Source organism: Somniosus microcephalus, chromosome 7, assembly GCF_052327205.1.
Source record: "Somniosus microcephalus isolate GS21.2 chromosome 7, FLI_Smic_1.0, whole genome shotgun sequence".
Classification (NCBI taxonomy): Eukaryota; Metazoa; Chordata; class Chondrichthyes; order Squaliformes; family Somniosidae; genus Somniosus; species Somniosus microcephalus.
The window spans coordinates 16,906,277-16,925,576 of NC_140993.1; the positions used below are offsets into that span (position 1 = coordinate 16,906,277).

At 45.6% G+C, this 19,300-nt stretch overlaps 1 protein-coding gene across 2 annotated transcripts in view; it reads right to left on the reverse strand.

The window, feature by feature from the left end:
- The window catches only part of trappc8 (trafficking protein particle complex subunit 8), a 193,443-nt gene that overhangs the window by 21,865 nt on the left and 152,278 nt on the right, over window positions 1–19,300 (reverse strand). For both annotated transcript variants that reach the window (XM_085992266.1, XM_085992265.1), the window contains 4 exons: window positions 14,769–14,919; window positions 12,210–12,306; window positions 9,612–9,680; window positions 9,432–9,490 (listed from right to left, as the gene is read on the reverse strand). In XM_085992266.1, coding sequence (XP_085848392.1) covers window positions 9,432–9,490; window positions 9,612–9,680; window positions 12,210–12,306; window positions 14,769–14,919 — 376 coding nt within the window. The remainder of the gene's footprint in view (window positions 1–9,431; window positions 9,491–9,611; window positions 9,681–12,209; window positions 12,307–14,768; window positions 14,920–19,300) is intronic.

Below are 19,300 nucleotides of genomic sequence, written 5' to 3' on the forward strand. Positions count from 1 at the left end.
AGTTTAATTGAAATAAAGTCAGTTGGAACACAATCAATTCCCTTCATCACCTTATAAACCTCAATCAGATCCCCCCCCCCCCCCCCCCCAAGTCTACGCTTCTCCAAGGTATAGACTTCCAACTCTTTTAGCCTATTTTGATAACGAAGATGTTTAGACTGGGAATTAGTCTAGTGGCTCCTCCTCTGCACCCTCTCCAAAGCCTCAATATCACCCACCATGTGCAGAGACCAAAACTGGACACTATTCCAAGTGAGGCCTTGTACAATGACAAAACAGTATGCCTCGTCTTATACTCAATTGTCCTGTGAATACACCCTAACACCGTACTTGCTCTAGCTATCCCTTCACGGCATTGCTCATGTACCTTTGATATATGCACTAGAATGCCCAAATCTTTCGATCTCCACCATCCTTAATGCCTTTCCCTGAGGGTGTATGAATGTTGAACATTTGCCCTGCCCACATGCATAAAACTGCACTTATCTAAGTTATACATCATTTTCCAGTCTTGAGCCCAATCTCCCAACACATTAAGATCTGCCTGAAGCAGACGAGCATCATCTACAGTTCTAACATTTCCACAGGTTGTGTCCCAAACACCTACATCCAGGTCATTAATAAAAATAGTAAAGAGCAATGGTCCCAACACCGACCCCTGTGGGACACCACTGGTGACCGGTCTCCAAACAGATCTAAATCCATCTAGAACTACTTGTTGCCGACGTCCTGCCAGCCAGTTCGGAATCCAGCTCAATATATTACCACTAATACCAGAGGCTTCGATCTTATAGAGAAGCTTCTTATGCGGTACCTTAGCAAAAGCTTTTTTTGGAAATCTAAGTAGACAATGTCTACTGGACTTCCCTCATCCACCAACTTTGCAACTTCTCCAAAAAACAGAATTAGATTTGTAAGATATGACCAGGAAGCTCCAAGGCCTTGGGGCAGTAAGTTATGAATAAAGGTTCAAGCTACTCAAAATGTAATTTTGCCAAAGAAAAATTGACTGAAGGGGGACATGATACATGTACTCAAAATAATGAAAGATAGAGGAGGTGGACGCAAACAAACTTGGCTAACAAGCATGGGACCAGAGCAGGGGCATCCAAACTGTGGTCCAAGCCACGACAATCCAGCCCTTGATGTGCAAGCAACGTGTGCAGTAGGTGGAAAATATCAAAGAGAAAATAAGCAAAGTTTAAGAGCGAACAAACAAAGCGACAGGAAAATGTAGAATGCGACAGACACGTATACAGAGGGACACTTTTTTTTTAATATAAAAGATTCGTTCCTGGCAAGGCCAGCATTTATTGCCCTCGAGAAGATGGTGGTGAACAGCCTTCTTGAACCACTGCAGTCCGTGTGGTGAAGGTACTCCCACAGTGCTGTTAGGGAGGGGGGGGGGGGGGGGAAGTTCCAGGATTTTGACCCAGCGACAATGAAGGAACAGAGATATATTTCCAAGTCAGATTGTGTGTGACTTGAAGAGGAACTTGCAGGTGGTGGTGTTCCAAGGCGCCTGCTGCCCTTGTCCTTCTAAGGAGGAGAGGTCACGGGTTTGGGAGGTACTGTCGAAGAAGCCTTGGTGAGTTGCTGCAGAACATCTTGTAGCTGGTACAAAAGGCAGCCACGGTGCACCAGTGGTGGAGGGAATGAATGTTTAAGGTGGTGGATGGGGTGCCGATCAAGCGGGCTGCTTTGTCCTGGATGGTGTCAAGCTTCTTAAGTGTTGTTGGAGCTGCACTCATCCAGGAAAGTGGAGTGTATTTCATCACACTCCTAATTTGTGCCTTGTAGATGGTATAAAGGCTTTAGGGAGTCAGGAGTCACCATGGAATACCCAGGCTGACCTGCTCTTGCAGCCACATGTGGCTAGTCCAATTAAGTTTCGAGTCAATGGTGACCCCCAGGATGTTGCTGGTGGGGGATTCGGCAATAGTAATGCCGTTAAATGTCAAGGGGCGATGGTTAGACTCTCGCTTGTTGGAGATAGTCATTGCCTGGCACTTGTGTGGCATAAATGTTACTTGCCACTTATCAGCCCAAGCCTGAATGTTGTCCAGGTCTTGCTGCATGTGGGCATGGACTGCTTCATTATCTGGGGAGTTGCAAATGGAACTGAACACTGTGCAGTCATCAGCGAACATCCCCACTTCTGACCTCATGATGGAGGGAAGGTCACTGATGAAGCAGCTGAAGATGGTTGGGCCCATGACCTCCCTGAGAAACTCCTGGGGCTGAGATGATTGACCTCCAACAACCACAATCATCTTCCTTTGTGCTAGGTATGACTCCAACCAGTGGAGTTCTCCCCGATTCCCAGTGACTTCACTTTTACTAGGGCTCTTTGATGCCACACTCGGTCAAATGCTGCCTTGATGTCAAGGGCAGTCGCTCTCTTCCCACCTCTGGAATTCAGATCGTGCCCATGTTTGGACCAAGGCTGTAATGAGGTCTGGAGCCAAGTGGTCCAGGCAGAACCTGAACTGAGCATCGGTGAGCAGGTTAATGGTAAGTGCTGCTTGATAGCACTGTCACTTTGCTGATAATTGAGAGTAGACTGATGGGGCTGGAATTGGCCGGGTTGGATTTGTGCTGCTTTTTGTGGGACAGGACATACCTGGGCAATTTTCCACCTTGTCGAACAGATGCCAGTGTTGTTGCTGTACTGGAACAGCTTGGCTAGAGGCACGGCTAGTCTGGAGCGCAAGTCTTCAGCATGATAGCTGGGATGTTGTCGGGGCCTTTGCTGTATCCAGTGTGCTCAGCAGTTTCTTGATATCACGTGAAGTGAATCAAATTGGCTGAAGACTGGCTTCTGTAATGGTGGGGACGCCAGGAGGCAGATATGGATCATCCACTCTGCACTTCCAGCTGAATTTGGTTGCAAACGCTTCAGCTTTGTCTTTTGCAATCGTGTGCTGGGCTCTGCCATCATTGAGGATGGGGATATTCATGGAGCCGCCTCCTCCCGGTAGTTGTTTAAATGTCCACCACCATTCACGGCACGACTGCAGAGCTTTGATCTGATCCGTTGATTGCGGGATCGCTTAGTTCTGTCGATAGCATGCTGCTTCCGTTTTTTAGCATGCAGGTAGTCCTGTGTTGCAGCTTTCCCAGGTTGGCACCTCATTTTTAGGTACGCCTGGTGCTGCTCCTAGCATGCTCGTCTGCACTCATTGAGCCAGGGTTGGTCCCTGGCTTGCTGGTAATGGTAGAGTGAGGGATATGCCGGGCCATGAGGTTCCAGATTGTGGAGGAGTATAATTTTGCTGCTGCCGATGGCCCACAGCGCCTCATGGATGCCCAGTTTTGAGCTGCTAGGTCTGTTCTGAATCTATCCCATTTAGCATGGTGGTAACATAAGAAATAGGAGCAGGATTAGACCATTTGGCCCCTTGAGCCTGCTCCACCATTCAATATGATGGCTGATCTTGGGCTCAAAGTCACTTCCCAGCCCGCTCCCCATAACCCTTCACTCCCTTATCTTGCAAAAATCTGTCTATCTCCACCTGAAATGTATTTAATGACCCAGCCTCCAATGCTATCTGGGGCAGAGAATTCCACAGATTTATGACCATCTGAGAAGAAATTCCTCCTCATCTCAGTTCTAAAAGGGCGACCCTTTATTCTGAGACTGTGCCCCCGAGTTCTAGATTTCCCCACGAGGGGAAACATCCTCTCTGCATCTACCTTGTCCAGCCCCCTCAGTATCTTATATGTTTCAAATAAGATCACCTCTCATTCTTCTAAATTCCAATGAATGTCGGCCCAACCTGCTCAACCTTTCTTCATAAGACAACCCTTTCATCCCAGGAATCAACCTAGTGAACCTTCTCTGAACTGCCTCCAATGCAAGTATATCCCTCCTTAAATAAAGGAGACCAAAACTGTATGCAGTACTCAAGGTGTGGTCTCACTAATACCTTGTACAGTTGTAGCAGGACTTCCCTGCTTTTATACTCCAACCCCCTTGAAATAAAGGCCAACATTCCATTTGCCTTTGATTACTTGGCGGTAGTGCCACACAACACGATGGAGGGTGTCATAGAGTCCTCAGTGTGAAGATGGGTCTTCGTTCCACAAGGACTGTGCGGTGGTCACTGCTACCAATGCTGTCATGGACAGATGTATCTGCGACAGGTAGATTGGCGAGGACGAGGTCAAGTAAGTTTCTCCCCCTTGTGTTGGGTCTCTCACCACTTGTCGCAGGCCAAGACTGGCAGCTACGTCCTTCCGGACTCGGCCAGTCGTGGTGCTACCAAGCCACTCTTGGTGATGGATATTGAAGTCCCCCACCCAGAGTACATACTGTGCCTTTGCTACCCTCAGTACTTCTTCCAAGTGGTGTTCAACATAAAGGAGTACCGATTCATCAGCTGAGGGAGAGCGGTAGGTGGTCATCAGCAGGAGGTATCCTTAACCAGGAGCCTGAAGCCATGAGATTTCATGGGGTCCGGAGTCAATGTTGAGGCCTCCCAGGGCCACTCCCTCCCGTATACCAATGTGCCGCCACCTGTGGTGGGTCGGTCCTGTTGGTGGATCAGGATAGTGATGGAGTAGTCTGGGACATTGGCTGAAAGGTATGATTCTGTGAGGCTGTTGCATGACACTCTTAACAGTCTTGGCAATTTTGACACTCTCTAGATGTTAGCGAGGAGGATTTTGCAGGGTCGAAGTCGTGTCCAAAGTTGTTGCCGAGGAAGATTCCGGGTGGTCTGTCCAGTTTTATTCTTATTATTGTTTTCTGTAGCGGTTTTCACAACTGAGTGACTTGCTGGGCCATTTCAGAGGGCAGTTAAGAGTCAACCACATTGCTGTGGGTCTGGGGTCACATATAGGCCAGACCGGGTAAGGACGGCAGATTTCCTTCCCTAAAGGACAGATGGGTTTTTACGACAATCCAATAGTTTCGTGGTCACCATTACCGATACTAGCTTTTTATTCCAGATTTAATTAACCGAATTTAAATTCCCCAGCTGCCGTGGTGGGATGTGAACTCGTGTCTCTGGATCATTAGTCCAGGCCTCGGGATTACTAGTCCAGTAACAATCACTATGCCACCGTACCCATATGACAGGCATTTTAACAGAAAAGAGGGAAAGATAGACTGATGGAGTCCCAAGTAAGAAACAGAGAAGAGAAAGTGATTTAGAGCGATAGAAAAAAAAAACCCCAGAAAGAGGGGAAGGTGAACAGGAAGGTCATGAGAGGGCCACGAAGAATCAGGGGGGGGGAAGATGAGCAGCGTCAGTGTTACACGGGGAGAGAATCTTTTTGGTCCATATCTAATGCCAGAGATTAACACTTATTATTCATAAAAATATGAAAATACTGAGTAAATTACAAGGCAGCAATCTTAATTGGGGGCTTTGATGATTATAAACTGCTTGAGCTTTACTCTAGTTGTTATTGATGGCTTTATAGAACAGCAGAGATTACTGCTTCATAACTGCTGCTGTGTTTCCATTATTCTTTTTGTAAATAGATAAAAATTGCTTACATTCAGCTTTGCGATAGTACTTAGAGCAGCCTCTCCTATCTGTGATTATTGGAGATGCTTTGATTTACATATTACAGGAAACTCTCTCTTAACCGGCACCCAAATACAGGAAACTTTGTGCTATCCGGCACCCACGGGACCGAGCTGCTGCCGTTGCCTAAAAAGTGCCGTACTCTCCAGAGTTAATGTTGAGAGATACGGAGATTCTTATCTCCGTATTTGACAACAAACACTGTTGCTTAGCAACAGCTTCTAAACACTCGGGTGTGGCCCTAAAGCTCTGTAGCTGAAGCTGTTGCTATAGCTACAGACCCTGCACAGCTTGACTGTTCAAAGCAAAAAAAACAAAAATGAATAAAAAACAGCTGCTGATTTTTGCCGGTGGCTCCAGATTGCCGGATAGCTCACCTCCGGATAGCACAAAGTTTCCTGTATCCAGAAATCTCTCAGCCAGCAAAATTCAGGAGTAGGTTCAGGTAAGTTTTACTATATATTAGTGGCCGTGTAACCGGGGTTCCTGGATCGGTGGCCGTGTAACCGGGGTTCCTGCACCTGTGGCCGTGTAACTGGGGTTCCTGCACCTGTGGCCGTGTAACCGGGGCTCTCGTACTTTGGTAAGTATACCTCTCTGTAATCCGGACTTTTTGATCAACCGGCACCACGCCGGTCCCGTCAGTACCGGATAAAAAAGTTTCCTGTACAGCATTATTCATTCAATTCTGAAAATACCTGCCCTCATCAGTCTCACTGGCATTAAGGGGCAGGGCTACAGGGAACCTTGGAGATCAGAATTCAAGATCAGTCCAGATCCCAGTGTGAAGACACGTGAACGTAAAGAGCCAGAACCAGTTGGTTTCTCTGGCTTTCCCCAGCCATGTTGCCTCCTGTCAGTATCCAGGCCAGTCCTAAAGGAATGCCATCAGGTTCACTTGGAACATCATTCCTTGGAGGTTCACTGGTGGGAGAGCTGATCCTAACCATCAGGCTCAGCCTCCAAAGTTTGTTAGAGGAAGGGTAAAGGTGTGTCTTCTTGCTTGTAATTTACTCTTCAAATCAATAGGGTTCACAGCATTGAATGTTACGGGCTACAGATTTATTGGCCCGGAATTTGCAGTCAGCGACAAAGCAAAGGTGTTCGCGCTGGCCCTGAAGAAAGCTACCCTGAGATCTTGGGACCTCTGTAGCGAGAAGTTTGCCTTTATCGTGCAAGTGATTTCAGTGCAGTAGAGTGGGGAATCCCCTCGTGTGATCGGCTATGACGTCAACAAGCTGTCTAAGCAGCCAATCACACTGCAGAATTCTCAGACAGGGAAGCAGGAAATGAGAAACTGCTTTTATCCCGGCTTTTTAAAAATGTTAAGAGAGCAAAACAAAGATTGAGGCTCTCACATGGGGAAAAGGCAAGCCTCAAATAAAGTAGAACAAACTTTAATTTTTTTTAAAAAATGTTGTTCAACAAGGCCCAACATTTAATATTTTTAAATTTTTTTTTAAAAACCGGTATTACCGTGGAAAAGCCGATGTTTTCGGCAGTTTCACAGATTACACTGATTGCCGGCTCTGTGCGCGCAGTGGGAGGTGCGGGGGTGTCACAACGCAGCCAGTGTCGGAGCAGTGAATGACTGACTGCAACTTCAGGATTTCCGCATTAGGCTGCGCGGGCGTTACATCCTGAAGTTGCGGGCAGTTTTAAAGGGATAATGGCCCAGAAATTCAGGTCTCCATGAGTACGCATGGGGTACTCATCCGTAAGCCCAATGGAAGTGCCGGTTTTGTGCATGCGCGGGAAACCGGCACTTCCGTTCCCTTAAAGGGGTTCAGAGGTGGAACGCGTGCGCAGGAGAGGCAGCGCGTGCGCATCGAACTTACGTTTTTTCTTTGCAGGTTTTCCCGGGAGGGTAAGTCTCCAGAAGTTAGACATGTAAAAAGCAGTCGCAAGGCCTGCTGTTTACAAGGTAAGTGGTGAATTAATTAAAATCAAAACATTTTTTCCCCACAGGTTTATTATTTTTAAATACTTTAAAGAAAGGTAAGTTTATTTTTAGCCCCGTTAGAAAATGTAATTATTTTTTCCAAAAATTTAAATTGTTTAAAATAGTTATTTCATGTAATTTATAGTTTATTTAGAAAGTGTTTTTTTTTTTTTTTTAATTTGAGGTTTTAGTAATGTTTTGGGGCTTATAGTATTTATAGGTTTGACAGCCCTTCCTGTCAAACTTATGAATGAAGCATTCCCTGCTACCATTGGCTCTCCATGGCCCACGTGATCCCAGGGGACGCATCGAACTAACTGCGCCCCTGGGATACGCAAGCACTGCGCGCCGGCAGTTGGAGGAGGCCCAGGATCGGAATCCCACGCGGGCCCACAGCTCAACGGCCGGCGCGCTAGATAAGTGCAGGTCAGAGGCTTGCACCTGCGGGAAGCCCCCGACCTGAATTTCTGGGCCAATAGCGCTGTTAGTTCACCGTTATTACCCACCGCAAATTCTGGCCCAAAAAGTATGCCGAATCCAAACGCATATTTTTCAGCAGTACTTACGACCAAAATATTGCGAGGTCGACAGAGGATTCAAACTCGTCACTGTTCCGCGCTAGTTATACAGGCTGCAGACCTTCGAATCCAAAGTATCTGTTCCAACACCCACTTTTTAAATACCTTTTTGTTACCTCTTCTATGTACCAATCCACACATGTTTCTGCATTACCGAATACAACTCCCTATGAGGTGAATTTTAATGAGCTTCTTCCATTGTCCCTCAACAATAACTTTAGTTTTAACAAGCTCTTTTTCCATGGACCGGCACAACTCCCCACCTTTGTTATCTTTGATAGTTTCCATGCAAGACTCTGTTCTAACTGCAATAAATAGTATACTTAAAAAGATAGCATTTCTCCTCTATTTATTTCAAGGCAAAACAGCCAAATTTCCTGCCTTTACCACTATAAAATGGCTTGGTCCTGGCTGGAGCTCTCCAGCGCAAAAGATAGTCCCACCATCATTTCTTGCCTATGCACTTCCAAGCGTTGTTAGTTATTCAATCAACATGTCTGGCGACTAGAACAGGTAGAACATGTGGAACCGATCGTCCCATTTCCACCAGGACGAGTTGCAAAGTTGATTTCAATAAACCAATAATTTGTGGGCTGGCATCAGAAAGAAATGACGATGATTGTTGTAAAGTCCCACTGGTTCATTACAACGTTCCCCGTAGGCTGCTCGGTCCAGGGAACCCTGCACAGCCGGCTTGCCAATACATAAAACGCACATGCGCAGCATTTTGTCGGGTTGCCACAGCCCCGTAAAAGGGGGCCACACAAGGCCAAACAAAATTAGAGGGAACATTGGTTCACTAATGTCCTCCAAGGAATGGGACCCGCCACCCAAACCCGTCCCAGCCTACAGGCAACTGAGCCCAGGGAACTTGGGCGTATACTTAAGGTGTGCGTGGTCAGAGTTCCTGCTGGAAATTACCCAGCTTAAAACTCTGCAGATCAGCAGCAGTGAGCACTGGTGTCCAACTTGGAAATTAATGAAAGGTCACCGCCCTGAAACGTTAAGTCTGTTTCTCTCTCTCCACAGATGCTGCCTGACCTGCTGAGTGTTTCCAGCATTTTCTGTTTTTACCCCAGAATCCAATGATGGGTTGAAGATCACGGAACATCACATGGCTGATTCTCGATGAAGTGGCCAAGCAAATCACCCAGTTGTAAAGATTTGTTTTTGTATTAAAAAAACGCTAGCCGTTCAACATAAAAAGTCCGCCACTACCTATTCAGGACGTCGAGGAATGGCCACTAAATGTCAGTTTGTCAGAAAAAAAACCTTGTATAACCCACATAAGAATCTGTCCCAGCACAGTGCAAGATTAACTGCCAGAAACACCAACTGCAAAACCGAATAGGAGGAACTGGCAAGCTTACTCACCTGTTCGCTTCCCAGCACGATATCTGCAAATATATACCTTCCTTCTGTACCTGAGGTAGCTAAGAAAAGGAAAAAATTAACATGATTCACCTTAATTCCACTGTCGTCACCATTACAAATGCTAGGTTATATCAAGAAATTTTTAAAAATGCCTGCAAGCATCCAAATTTATCACCTCACCTTCGGAATTTTGACATCTCGTTGCTCTAAAGCACAGTTTTGCCCTCTCCCGACTGCTGAGCTTTGCATCTGAAACGCAGAAATTAAAGGAAATGTTACCAGCATTAAATGTCTAATCTACTTTATTAAAGCAGCAATACTGCATTGCAAAATGCTCATGCTACGCTGCAAATCTAATCCGACTAAATAAAAGTAGTCGCGTGCTACAATGGAAAGCAAGTGCAGGCTTTTATTTAGAAAAGGGTATGATTGAGTACGGTCAGCCGTGGCTCAGCGGGTAACACCTTCGCCTCCGAGTCAGAAGGTTGTGGGTTCAAGTCCCACCCCAGAGACCGGAGCACAAAAATCTAGGCTGACACTCCCAGTGCAGTACTGAGGGAGTGCTGCACTGTCTGAGGTGCTGTCTTTCGGATGAGACATTAAACCGAGACCCCGTCTGCTCTCTCAGGTGGACGTAAAAGATCCCATGGCACTATTTCGAAGAAGAGCAGGGGAGTTCTCCCCGGTGTCCTGGGCCAATATTTATCCTTTAATCAACATCACTAAAAAACAGATTAATCTGGTCATTATCACATTGCTGTTTGTGGGAGCTTGCTGTGCACAAATTGGCTGCTGCGTTGCCTACATTACAACAGTGACTACACTCCAAAAATTACTTCATTGGCTGTAAAGCGCTTTGGGACATGTTGAGGCTGTGAAAGGCGCTATAGAAATGCAAGTCTTTCTTTTTGTACGTATGAACAGGAGCTACCGGGTCTAATTTATGTCTCACGAGTAGGCTGGCCTAGTAATTTAGTGAGATGGCATGCCCGGTACGAGACTCCCAAAACAAGCGCTCTACTCGGAGCTCCGACACGGCAAGAGAGCCCCAGGTGGGCAGAGGAAACGCTTCAAGGAAACCCTCAAAGCCTCCTTGAAAAAGTGTAACATCCCCACCGACACCTGGGAATCCCTGGCCCAAGACCGCACAAAGTGGAGGAGAAGCACCCGGGAAGGCGCCGAACACCTCGAGTCTCTTTGCTAGGAGCAAGCAGAAGCCAAGCGCAGGCAGCGCAAGGAACGCACGTCAACCCAAGCACCCGCCCCTTCAACCACCGTCTGCCCCACCTGTGAGAGACTGTAGGTCCCGCATTGGACTCATCAGTCATTTGAGAACTCATTTTTAATGTGGAAGCAAGTCATCCTCGGTTCCGAGGGACTGCCTAAGATGATTTCGTGCGATAAGCCAGCAGAAAACCTTCCCACCAACTGTACGCATCACCCAACTGAAGTATAAACAACACTCGCAAGATTCCAACGTGAAAAATAATGTTGATACAATAAAGTTCATCTCCCCCAAACGTAGATTTTGTATAGTTAAAATCAAACTGCCGAATTCATAAAAATCTGAATTTATAGGTTTACATTCTGATCAGGGTTTCCATTTTTCACACTGAAGGTCCCGGTAGAACTATAATAATTAGCCCACGTGCTTAGATTTTGTTAAAAATAAGGGACGATGCGACTGTACGCGTGTATCTGTCTTTGCGAGCCCTACAGCTTTGTAACTGGCTGTGCTGGATACTTAGGGTTGAAGTTTCCCACCAGCAAGTTTAGTTTTCATGTCCACCTTTCTGGGTCCGATATCCTTTGCTTAAATGCGCCGGTCCTTACCAGCGAGGCAAACTCTCAGCCTCCCTGCTCCTCAGTTGGCGCCTATCTGTGTCAATGGTATCTCCCACTCTGTTCCCACTTGCTCGAACTACCAGTTAAGGGGGTTTTGCTGGGGGTCTGGATTTCACCACCTTTCCAGTATGGGGTGGGGCCAAGGTTTACCAGCTTATCTGAATATTGGTCACGGTAACAGGGAGATTCCATTCCAACAAGCAGGTAACATGCTTTTCCCCAGCAATAGTGTGGTTGGATTAACAGAATCTGCTCCCGATGAACACTAATTAATTTACACGACCAACATCAAAACAGATAAAACCTACATAGACTTTCATTACATTACGGACAAAAAGCGGGCGTGTGGGACTGAGCACGACTGCTCATTCAAAGAGTCAGCACAGGCGCGACGGGCCGAATGGCCTCCTTCCGTTCTGTGATTTTCTATGAATCTAATCATGGACTTGCTCCCGCCCCATCTCTGTAACCTTCCCCAGTCCTATAACCCTCGGAGCAATCTGCATTTTGTGTCTGAATGTGCTTCTGTGAAGTGCCTTGGGACGTTTTTCTTATGTTAAAAGGTGCTTATATAAATGAATTTAATGAAAGATTTGTTGTCCTCCTACAAACATACTCAACTTCCTAATCTTTAAAAAAAAATAAAAAAAATAAATAAATAATTTTTTTTCCCAGAATTAAAACGAACCCTGGTTTATGAGAGAATAATGAAATAAATATAACCCATCATTCTACATGTATAAAATCACGTGAAGCAATTTGGCACGTGTTCTCTAATCTGGACCTAAAGATAAATCATTCTACATCAACGTACACGGGATATTTTCAACTTTAGTGTGTACAGGGAGGAGATGTGACGCCTGCACTTACTACTGCGGGCACATTAGAATACAAAACAAGTAGAAAAGCAGGCAAAAAAAGTCACAAACAAACCTTTATCCTCCGCAGGATTAATACATTTCTGCAGCCTCCAATGCTCGCTACCACTCGACACCTGAATTATGTGGAATTCCCTTACACCTGCTTCACTCTGGAAGATTAAGCCCATTGTTAATATGACACCTACATTGTATTAAGAAAATAAACAGCAACTGTTCAGGCTAAGACACTCAAGTAGATTTTTGAGATATATTTTCATTTTGCTGTTCCATGTTTTGCATCCCTCGAAGGTTTGGGTTTTTTTTATCCTGGGTTTTCTCATGTCTCATTAGGCGGCCCACAATGGTGCCACGTGCACCTCTCCCCTTAGAACGGTCTGTTGAACTGGTCAGTGTAAAAGTGCTCCCTTGATATTTTTGCTGTTGCTCGTGTCTTGCAGATTAAGTTCCGAATGGGGTGTGTGTGCGCGCGTGTCCAGGGCAATGTTCCTTTGTAAATTGCTTTTGCCTTGAAGTCGGCAAGCCGGCTGTGCAGGCTCGTTGGAGCCCTGCATGGCTGCGTAGTGTACGGGGAAGAGTGGCATTTCCTGCCACGATACAGCCCACACGAAGCTGAAATTTTGGCACATGCTGCTCCCACCCCAAAGATTAAAATATAAAAATCACGTATCTAGAACACATTTATAATTAAAAAAAAAAATTTAATTTTTTTTTTTTAAACTTGCGTTTGGAGCCCAAAACTCAATTTAATGGCATCTAAGGAGAAACATTCACTTCAATAGATTCCCACCCGCTGCCCACAAACATCCTGTTTAAATGCTCAAATTGCAGCCGGTTTCTCCAGGGCAGATTCCATTGGGTTTTGGGCGGTGATTTGTTTTCCTGCTGCTCCCTTGCCCTTGTGATGTGTTGTGACGGATGAAGAGCGACAGCATAAAATCAAAACATATATAAAATCAATACATAATGGCCCAGAAATTCAGGTCCCAATGCGCGAGTACGCACGGGGTACTCACCCGTAGGCCCAACGAAAGTGCCGGTTTCGTGCATGCACTGCACATGCGCAGGAAACCGGCACTTCCGTTCCCCTGAAAGAAGGGGTTGAGAGGTGGAACGCGTGCGCCGGAGAAGCTGCGCGTGCGCATCGAACTTACGTTTTTTTTTGCAGGTTTCTCCGGGAGGGTATGTCTCCAGGAGTTACACTTTTAAAAAGCAGGCGTAAGGCCTGCTTTTAACAAGGTAAGTGGTGAATTAATTAAAATTAAAACATTTTTTCCACAGGTTTATTATTTTTAAATACTTTAAAGATAGGTAAGTTTATTTTTAGCCCCATTAGAAAATGTAATAAATTCTCTCAAAAATTTAAATTATTGGTTAAAAAGTTATTTCATGTAATTTTTAGTTATTTTAAAAATGTGATTTTTAATTTTTTTTTGAAGTTTAAGTGATGTTTTGGGGCTTATAGTATTTATAGGTTTGACAGGTCCTGTCAAACTTATGAATGAAGCATTCCCTGCTACCATTGGCTCTCCATGGCCCACGTGATCCCAGGCCTACGTGATCCCAGGGGACGCATCGAACTAACTGCGCCCCTGGGATACGCAAGCACTGCGCGCCGGCAGTTGGAGCAGGCCCAGGATCGGAATCCCACGCGAGCCCACAGCTCAACAGCCGGCGCGCAAGCTAAGTGCAGGTCGGAGGCTTGCACCCACGGGAAGCCCCCGACCCAAATTTCTGGGCCATTATATAAAAATTAAAAAAAAGTGTGAATGTACAACTTTAAAATGGGGACCTATTTCTGACCGAGTTCCCCGGACCTCCAACTCCACTTCACCCAAAGACTCCGTTCGCAACTCTACGATCGATCAAATAGTAATATATAAAAATAAAAAGGCACAAAACACCAAGACCCTTTACATGGAGCGTACAGCAGAGAAACAGGCCATCTGGCCCCAATAGGTTTGTGCCGGTGTTTATGCTCTACACGATCCCCCTACCACACCTCTTCATCTAACTCCATCAGCATATCCTTCTATTCCTTTCTTCATGTGTTTATCCAGCTTTCCCTTAAATGCATCTCTGCTATTCGCCTCAACCACTCCCTGTGGTAGAAAGTTCCAGGTTTTGTAGGATTTAAGTTCTGTTTTTAAAACCATTGATCAATTGAATTGTGATTTATCACCACTACCAGTGGGCAAACTTAGTATTTCGAATGGTTTTCAGTAGCGTTTATGAAATTTGTCTAAATATCAATATTATAATCACTGTAAATGCTGACTTGAACAATTATGGAACTAGAATCTGAAGTAAAGCAGTTTACTGGGAAAAGTTAAACAAAATGACCTTGCTAAGAACGCGCAATATTTCTTTGGACTTTACACGCACAAAATAGGGCTACAATTCCCGTTTTGGGAGGTAGTTTATCCTCCAAATGAGATTAGTTTGCTTGGCATTGCTCCGGTGAAGTGCCTTGGGATGTTTTACTACGCTAAAGGCGCTACACAAATGTGAGTTGTTGTATCCAAGGAAGCCATCATCAGATAATAAATTGACTGGAATTCTTCAATACATTGATGCTAATTGCAACCTCTCAGTGCATGTATAAATAACTTACCGTATTAATATTCGCCACATCCAGAAACACCAGCAGATTATCACTGTCGCTCTTGCCTTCAGCTTCTAGGACATTGCTTCTGCACGCTGTTGCTCTCACACTTAGAGAACGGCTGGTGCATATTATCGCTGTGTGTCTCAGCACTCGGTGACTATTGGAAGACAGACAGATATTTCACTAACGGACTTTCATTTGAAGATACATTGTGCAGAACAGTAAAATTACATAGTCTTGTAGTGTGTCCACGTGCGGCAAGCTGCATTACATAGAACTTGCAGCACAGAAATCGGCCATTTGGCCCAACTGGTCCGCGCCGGTGTTTATGCTCCACGCGAGCCTCCTCCCACCCTACGTCATCTCACTGTATCTGTATCTTCTATTCCTTTCTCCCTCATGTACTTATCCAGCTTCCCCTTAAATGCATTTATGCTATTTGCCTCAACAACTCCATGTGGTAGCAAGTTCAAAGGTGTAGATCACTATGTCCAGCAACCTGGTTTAGCATTTAAAATTAATTCTGTAATTACCTCCAGCCATGCAAATGAGTGGAACAGATACATGCGGAGGTGCTACGACACAACAAAATTAGAAGCAGAATGCTTACAGCACAGGAGGCCGCCATTCGGTCCGTCAGACCCATTCCCGGCTCTCTGCTAGAGCACTTCAGCTAGTCCCACTCCCCCGCCCTTTCCCCGTAGCCCTGCAATTTTGTTTTGCTTCAGGTACTTATCCAATTCCCTTTTGAAAGCCACGATTGAATCTGCCTCCACCATCCTTTCAGACAGTGCAGTCCAGATCCTAACCACTCGCTGCGTAAAAAAGTTTTTCCTCATGTTGCCTTTGGTTCTTCTGTTAAATCTGTGTCCTCTGGTTCTCGACCCTTCCGCCAATGGGAACAGTTTCTCTCTATCTACTGTCTGGACCCCTCATGATTTTGAATACCTCTATCAAATCTCCTCTCAACCTTCTCTGCTCTAAGGAGAACAACCCCACAGCTTCTCCAGTCTATCCACATAACTGAAGTCCCTCATCCCTGGAATTATTCTCAAATCTTTTCTGCACCCTCTAAGGCCTTCATATCCTTCCTAAAGTGCGGCGCCCAGAATGGGACACAGTACTCCAGTTGAGGCCGAACCAGTGCTTTATAAAGGTTCATCATAACTTCCTCGCTTTTGTACACAATGCCTCTAAATAATGCCCAGTATCCCATATGCTTTTTTAACTGCTCTCTCAACCTGGCCTTAAGTAGCTAGAAAATTTGGACACTAGTGGATCTCTCATGGTGTTGCGCACAGGCATAATAAAATACACGAGGGTCACTTACGGTGATTAAAGTCAAATTGTGTATTATTACACAGTATTGTGGGACTTGTAGCAGTATTTATGGGTTCAAATTACATGACTATATTTGTACTTTTGCAAGATCAGTAGCCATGACTGTTAACATTACCCATGCCATAGTTAACTCTAGACTCGACTATTCCAATGTTCCCCTGGCTGGCCTCACACCTTGTACCCTCTGTAAACTGGAGCCCATCCAAAACTCTGCTGTCCGTGTCCTAACTTGCACCAAGACCCGTTCACCCATCACCCCTGCGCTCACTGATCTACATTGGCTCCCCGTCCAGCAACGCCTTAATTTTAAAATACTCATCCTTGTTTTCAAATCCCTCCAGGGTCTCGCTCTTCCCCATCTCTGTAACCTCTTCCAGCCCCACAGCCCCGAGATATCTGCACTCCTCTAATTCTGGCCTCTTGAGCATCCCTGATTATAAACACTCAACCATTGGTAGCCGTGCCTTCAGCTGCCTGGGCCTCAATCTCTGGAATTCCCTCCCTAAACCTCTCCACCTCTCTCTCCTCCTTTAAGACACTCCTTAAAACCTACCTCTTTGACCAAGCTTTTGACCACCTGTCCTGATCTCATGTGGCTTGGTGTCAAATTTTGTCTCCTGTGAAGCTCCTCGAGACGTTTTACTATGTTAAAGGTGCTGTAATGCAAGCTGCTGCTGTTGAACTTTAGACCCAATTTTACCACTTACTATTTTTATATGCTCAAAAAAGCCAGGCGATAATACGTTCAAGGACTTGAGAGGAATGAGAGGTTGGAGTTGGGGGCGGTAGTTTGCAAGGCAGAGGGGTAGACTGCAATGTTCCTCCTAAGGTGCACGGCCGATGGCGTGGTACGGCGCAGGCTGCTCACGAGCAGCCGCCAATTTAAAGGACCCGCGCAGGGGGGAAAAAAATTAGAGGGAACATTGGTTGACAGTGGTGATTTTTAAAAACATTTTTTTTTTTTTTATTATTATAAAAAGGGTGAGTGATGACAGTACCCGAGAAGAGAACCACCATGAATATCAGCTAGCAAGGTGGGGTGGCCAGGCAGGAAGGTTGGGTAGTCAGTTTAGTGCGAATGGGGGACGAGGGAGCAGTTGGTGGAGAGATAAGAGATGAAGTAGAGAAAGATGTGGGATCAAGGCTAGGGCGATAGGGAGGAGGTTTTGCTTGATGGGAAAGGGGAGAGGGTGGAAGCAAAAGAAACGTGTCCATTAGGTGAAAGTTCTCTCTAAAAATATACTTGGTGGTGGCGAGGATTAAATTCCGTGGAATGTTGTTAACAACCAAACTACTGGATCGAGAAAAAGCAGCCCATGGTGCAATGCTACAGGCTGAACTTCTCCACAATGGTAAAGAGGCAAGGAACAGGAGTTAAACATGAGCAAGTTAAGCGTGGCACCAATTGTTGCCTCTGCCACTCGAGTGTGCAAAACATGTTTACGATCACGTGCCAGTAAAGGACTAAATAACACTTTTTTATTTTTAAAGCCATGACCATTAGTTGCTGGATGACAAATCAGGAACAAGAACTTCAGCTGATGTCCTCTCTCTCTCTCTCTACTCTTTGTCCCTATTATGAGACACTGACATTGAAGACTTCTGCTGGTAAACAGAAGAATCGCTTGAAGACATTACCTTAAAAACAAATACAAAAGCAAAATACTGCAGATGCTGGAAATCTCCTACGCTTGCACGGAAAGGCGCCGTGGGAAGGGGAGGGGGTGATTGAAGAGTGGACTAGGGTGTCATGGAGGGGGCGGTCCCTTCAAAATGCTGAAAGGGGAGGGGAAAGGGGTGTTTGGTGGAGGTATCTCGAGCAGGAGATGCAACACCTGCCCTTTTACCTCCTCCCTTCCCACTGTCCAGGGCCGCAAACACTTCCTCCAGGTGAAACAGCGATTTACTTATACTTCTTGTAATTTAGAATACTGTATTCGCTGCTCACATGTCTCCCCAATGCAGAGGAGATCGCAAGAACATAAGGAGCAGGAGTCGGCTATTTGGCCCTTCGAGCCTACTCCCCCATTCGCTAAGATCATGGCTGATCTTCTACCTCAACTCCACTTTCCTGCACTAGCCCCATATCCCTTGATTCCCTTAATATCCAAAAATCTATCGATCTCTGTCTTGAATATACTCAACGACTGAGCCTCCACAGCCCTCTGGGGTAGAGAATTCCAAAGATTTGTCACCCTCCGAGTGAAGAAATTTCTCATCTCAATCCTAAATGGCCGACCCCTTATTCTGAGACTGTGACCCCTGGTTCTAGACTCCCCAGCCAGGGGAAACATCCTCCCTGCATCTACCCTGTCAAGCCCTGTAAGAATTTTGTATGTTTCAATGAGATCACCTCTCATTCTTCTAAACTCTAGAGAATATAGGCCCAATCTACTCAATCTCTCCTCATAGGACAATCCCTCCATCCCAGGAATCATTCTGGTGAACCTTTGTCACACTCCCTCTATGGCAAGTATATCCTTCCTTAGGTAAGGAGACCAAAACTGTACACAGTACTCCAGGTGTGGTACTCACGCGTAGGCCCAATGAAAGTGCCAGTTTCGTGCATGCACTGCGCATGCGCAGGAAACCGGAACTTCCGTTCCCTTAAAGGAAGGGGTTCACAGGTCGAACGCGTGCGCCGGAGAGGCAGCGCGTGCGCCTGGAACTTCCGTTTTTTTTGCGGGTTTCTCCGGGAGGGTAAGTCTCCAGGAGCTACGCTTATAAAAAGCAGTCACAAGGCCTGCTTTTAACAAGTGGTGAATTAAGTTAAATTAAAACATTTTTCCACAGGTTTATTATTTTTAAATACTTTAAAGAAAGGTAAGTTTATTTTTAGCCCCGTTAAAATTAATTAGTTTCTTTCAAAAATTTAAATTCTTTTTTTAAAAGTTATTTTATGTAACTTCGTTAGTTTAAAAATGTGATTTAAAAAATTTTTTTGTTGAAGTTTTAGTTATGTTTTGGGGCTGAATTGTATTCATAGATTTGACAGCTCTTCCTGTCAAATCTATGAATACAGATTCCCTGCTACCATTGGCTCTCCATGGCCCATGTGATCCCAGGGGATGCATCGAACTAACTGCGCCCCTGGGATACGCAAGCACTGCGCGCCGGCAGTTGGAGGAGGCCCAGGATCGGAATCCCACGGGGGCTCACAGCTCAACGGCTGGCGCGCTAGGTAAGTGCAGGTTGGA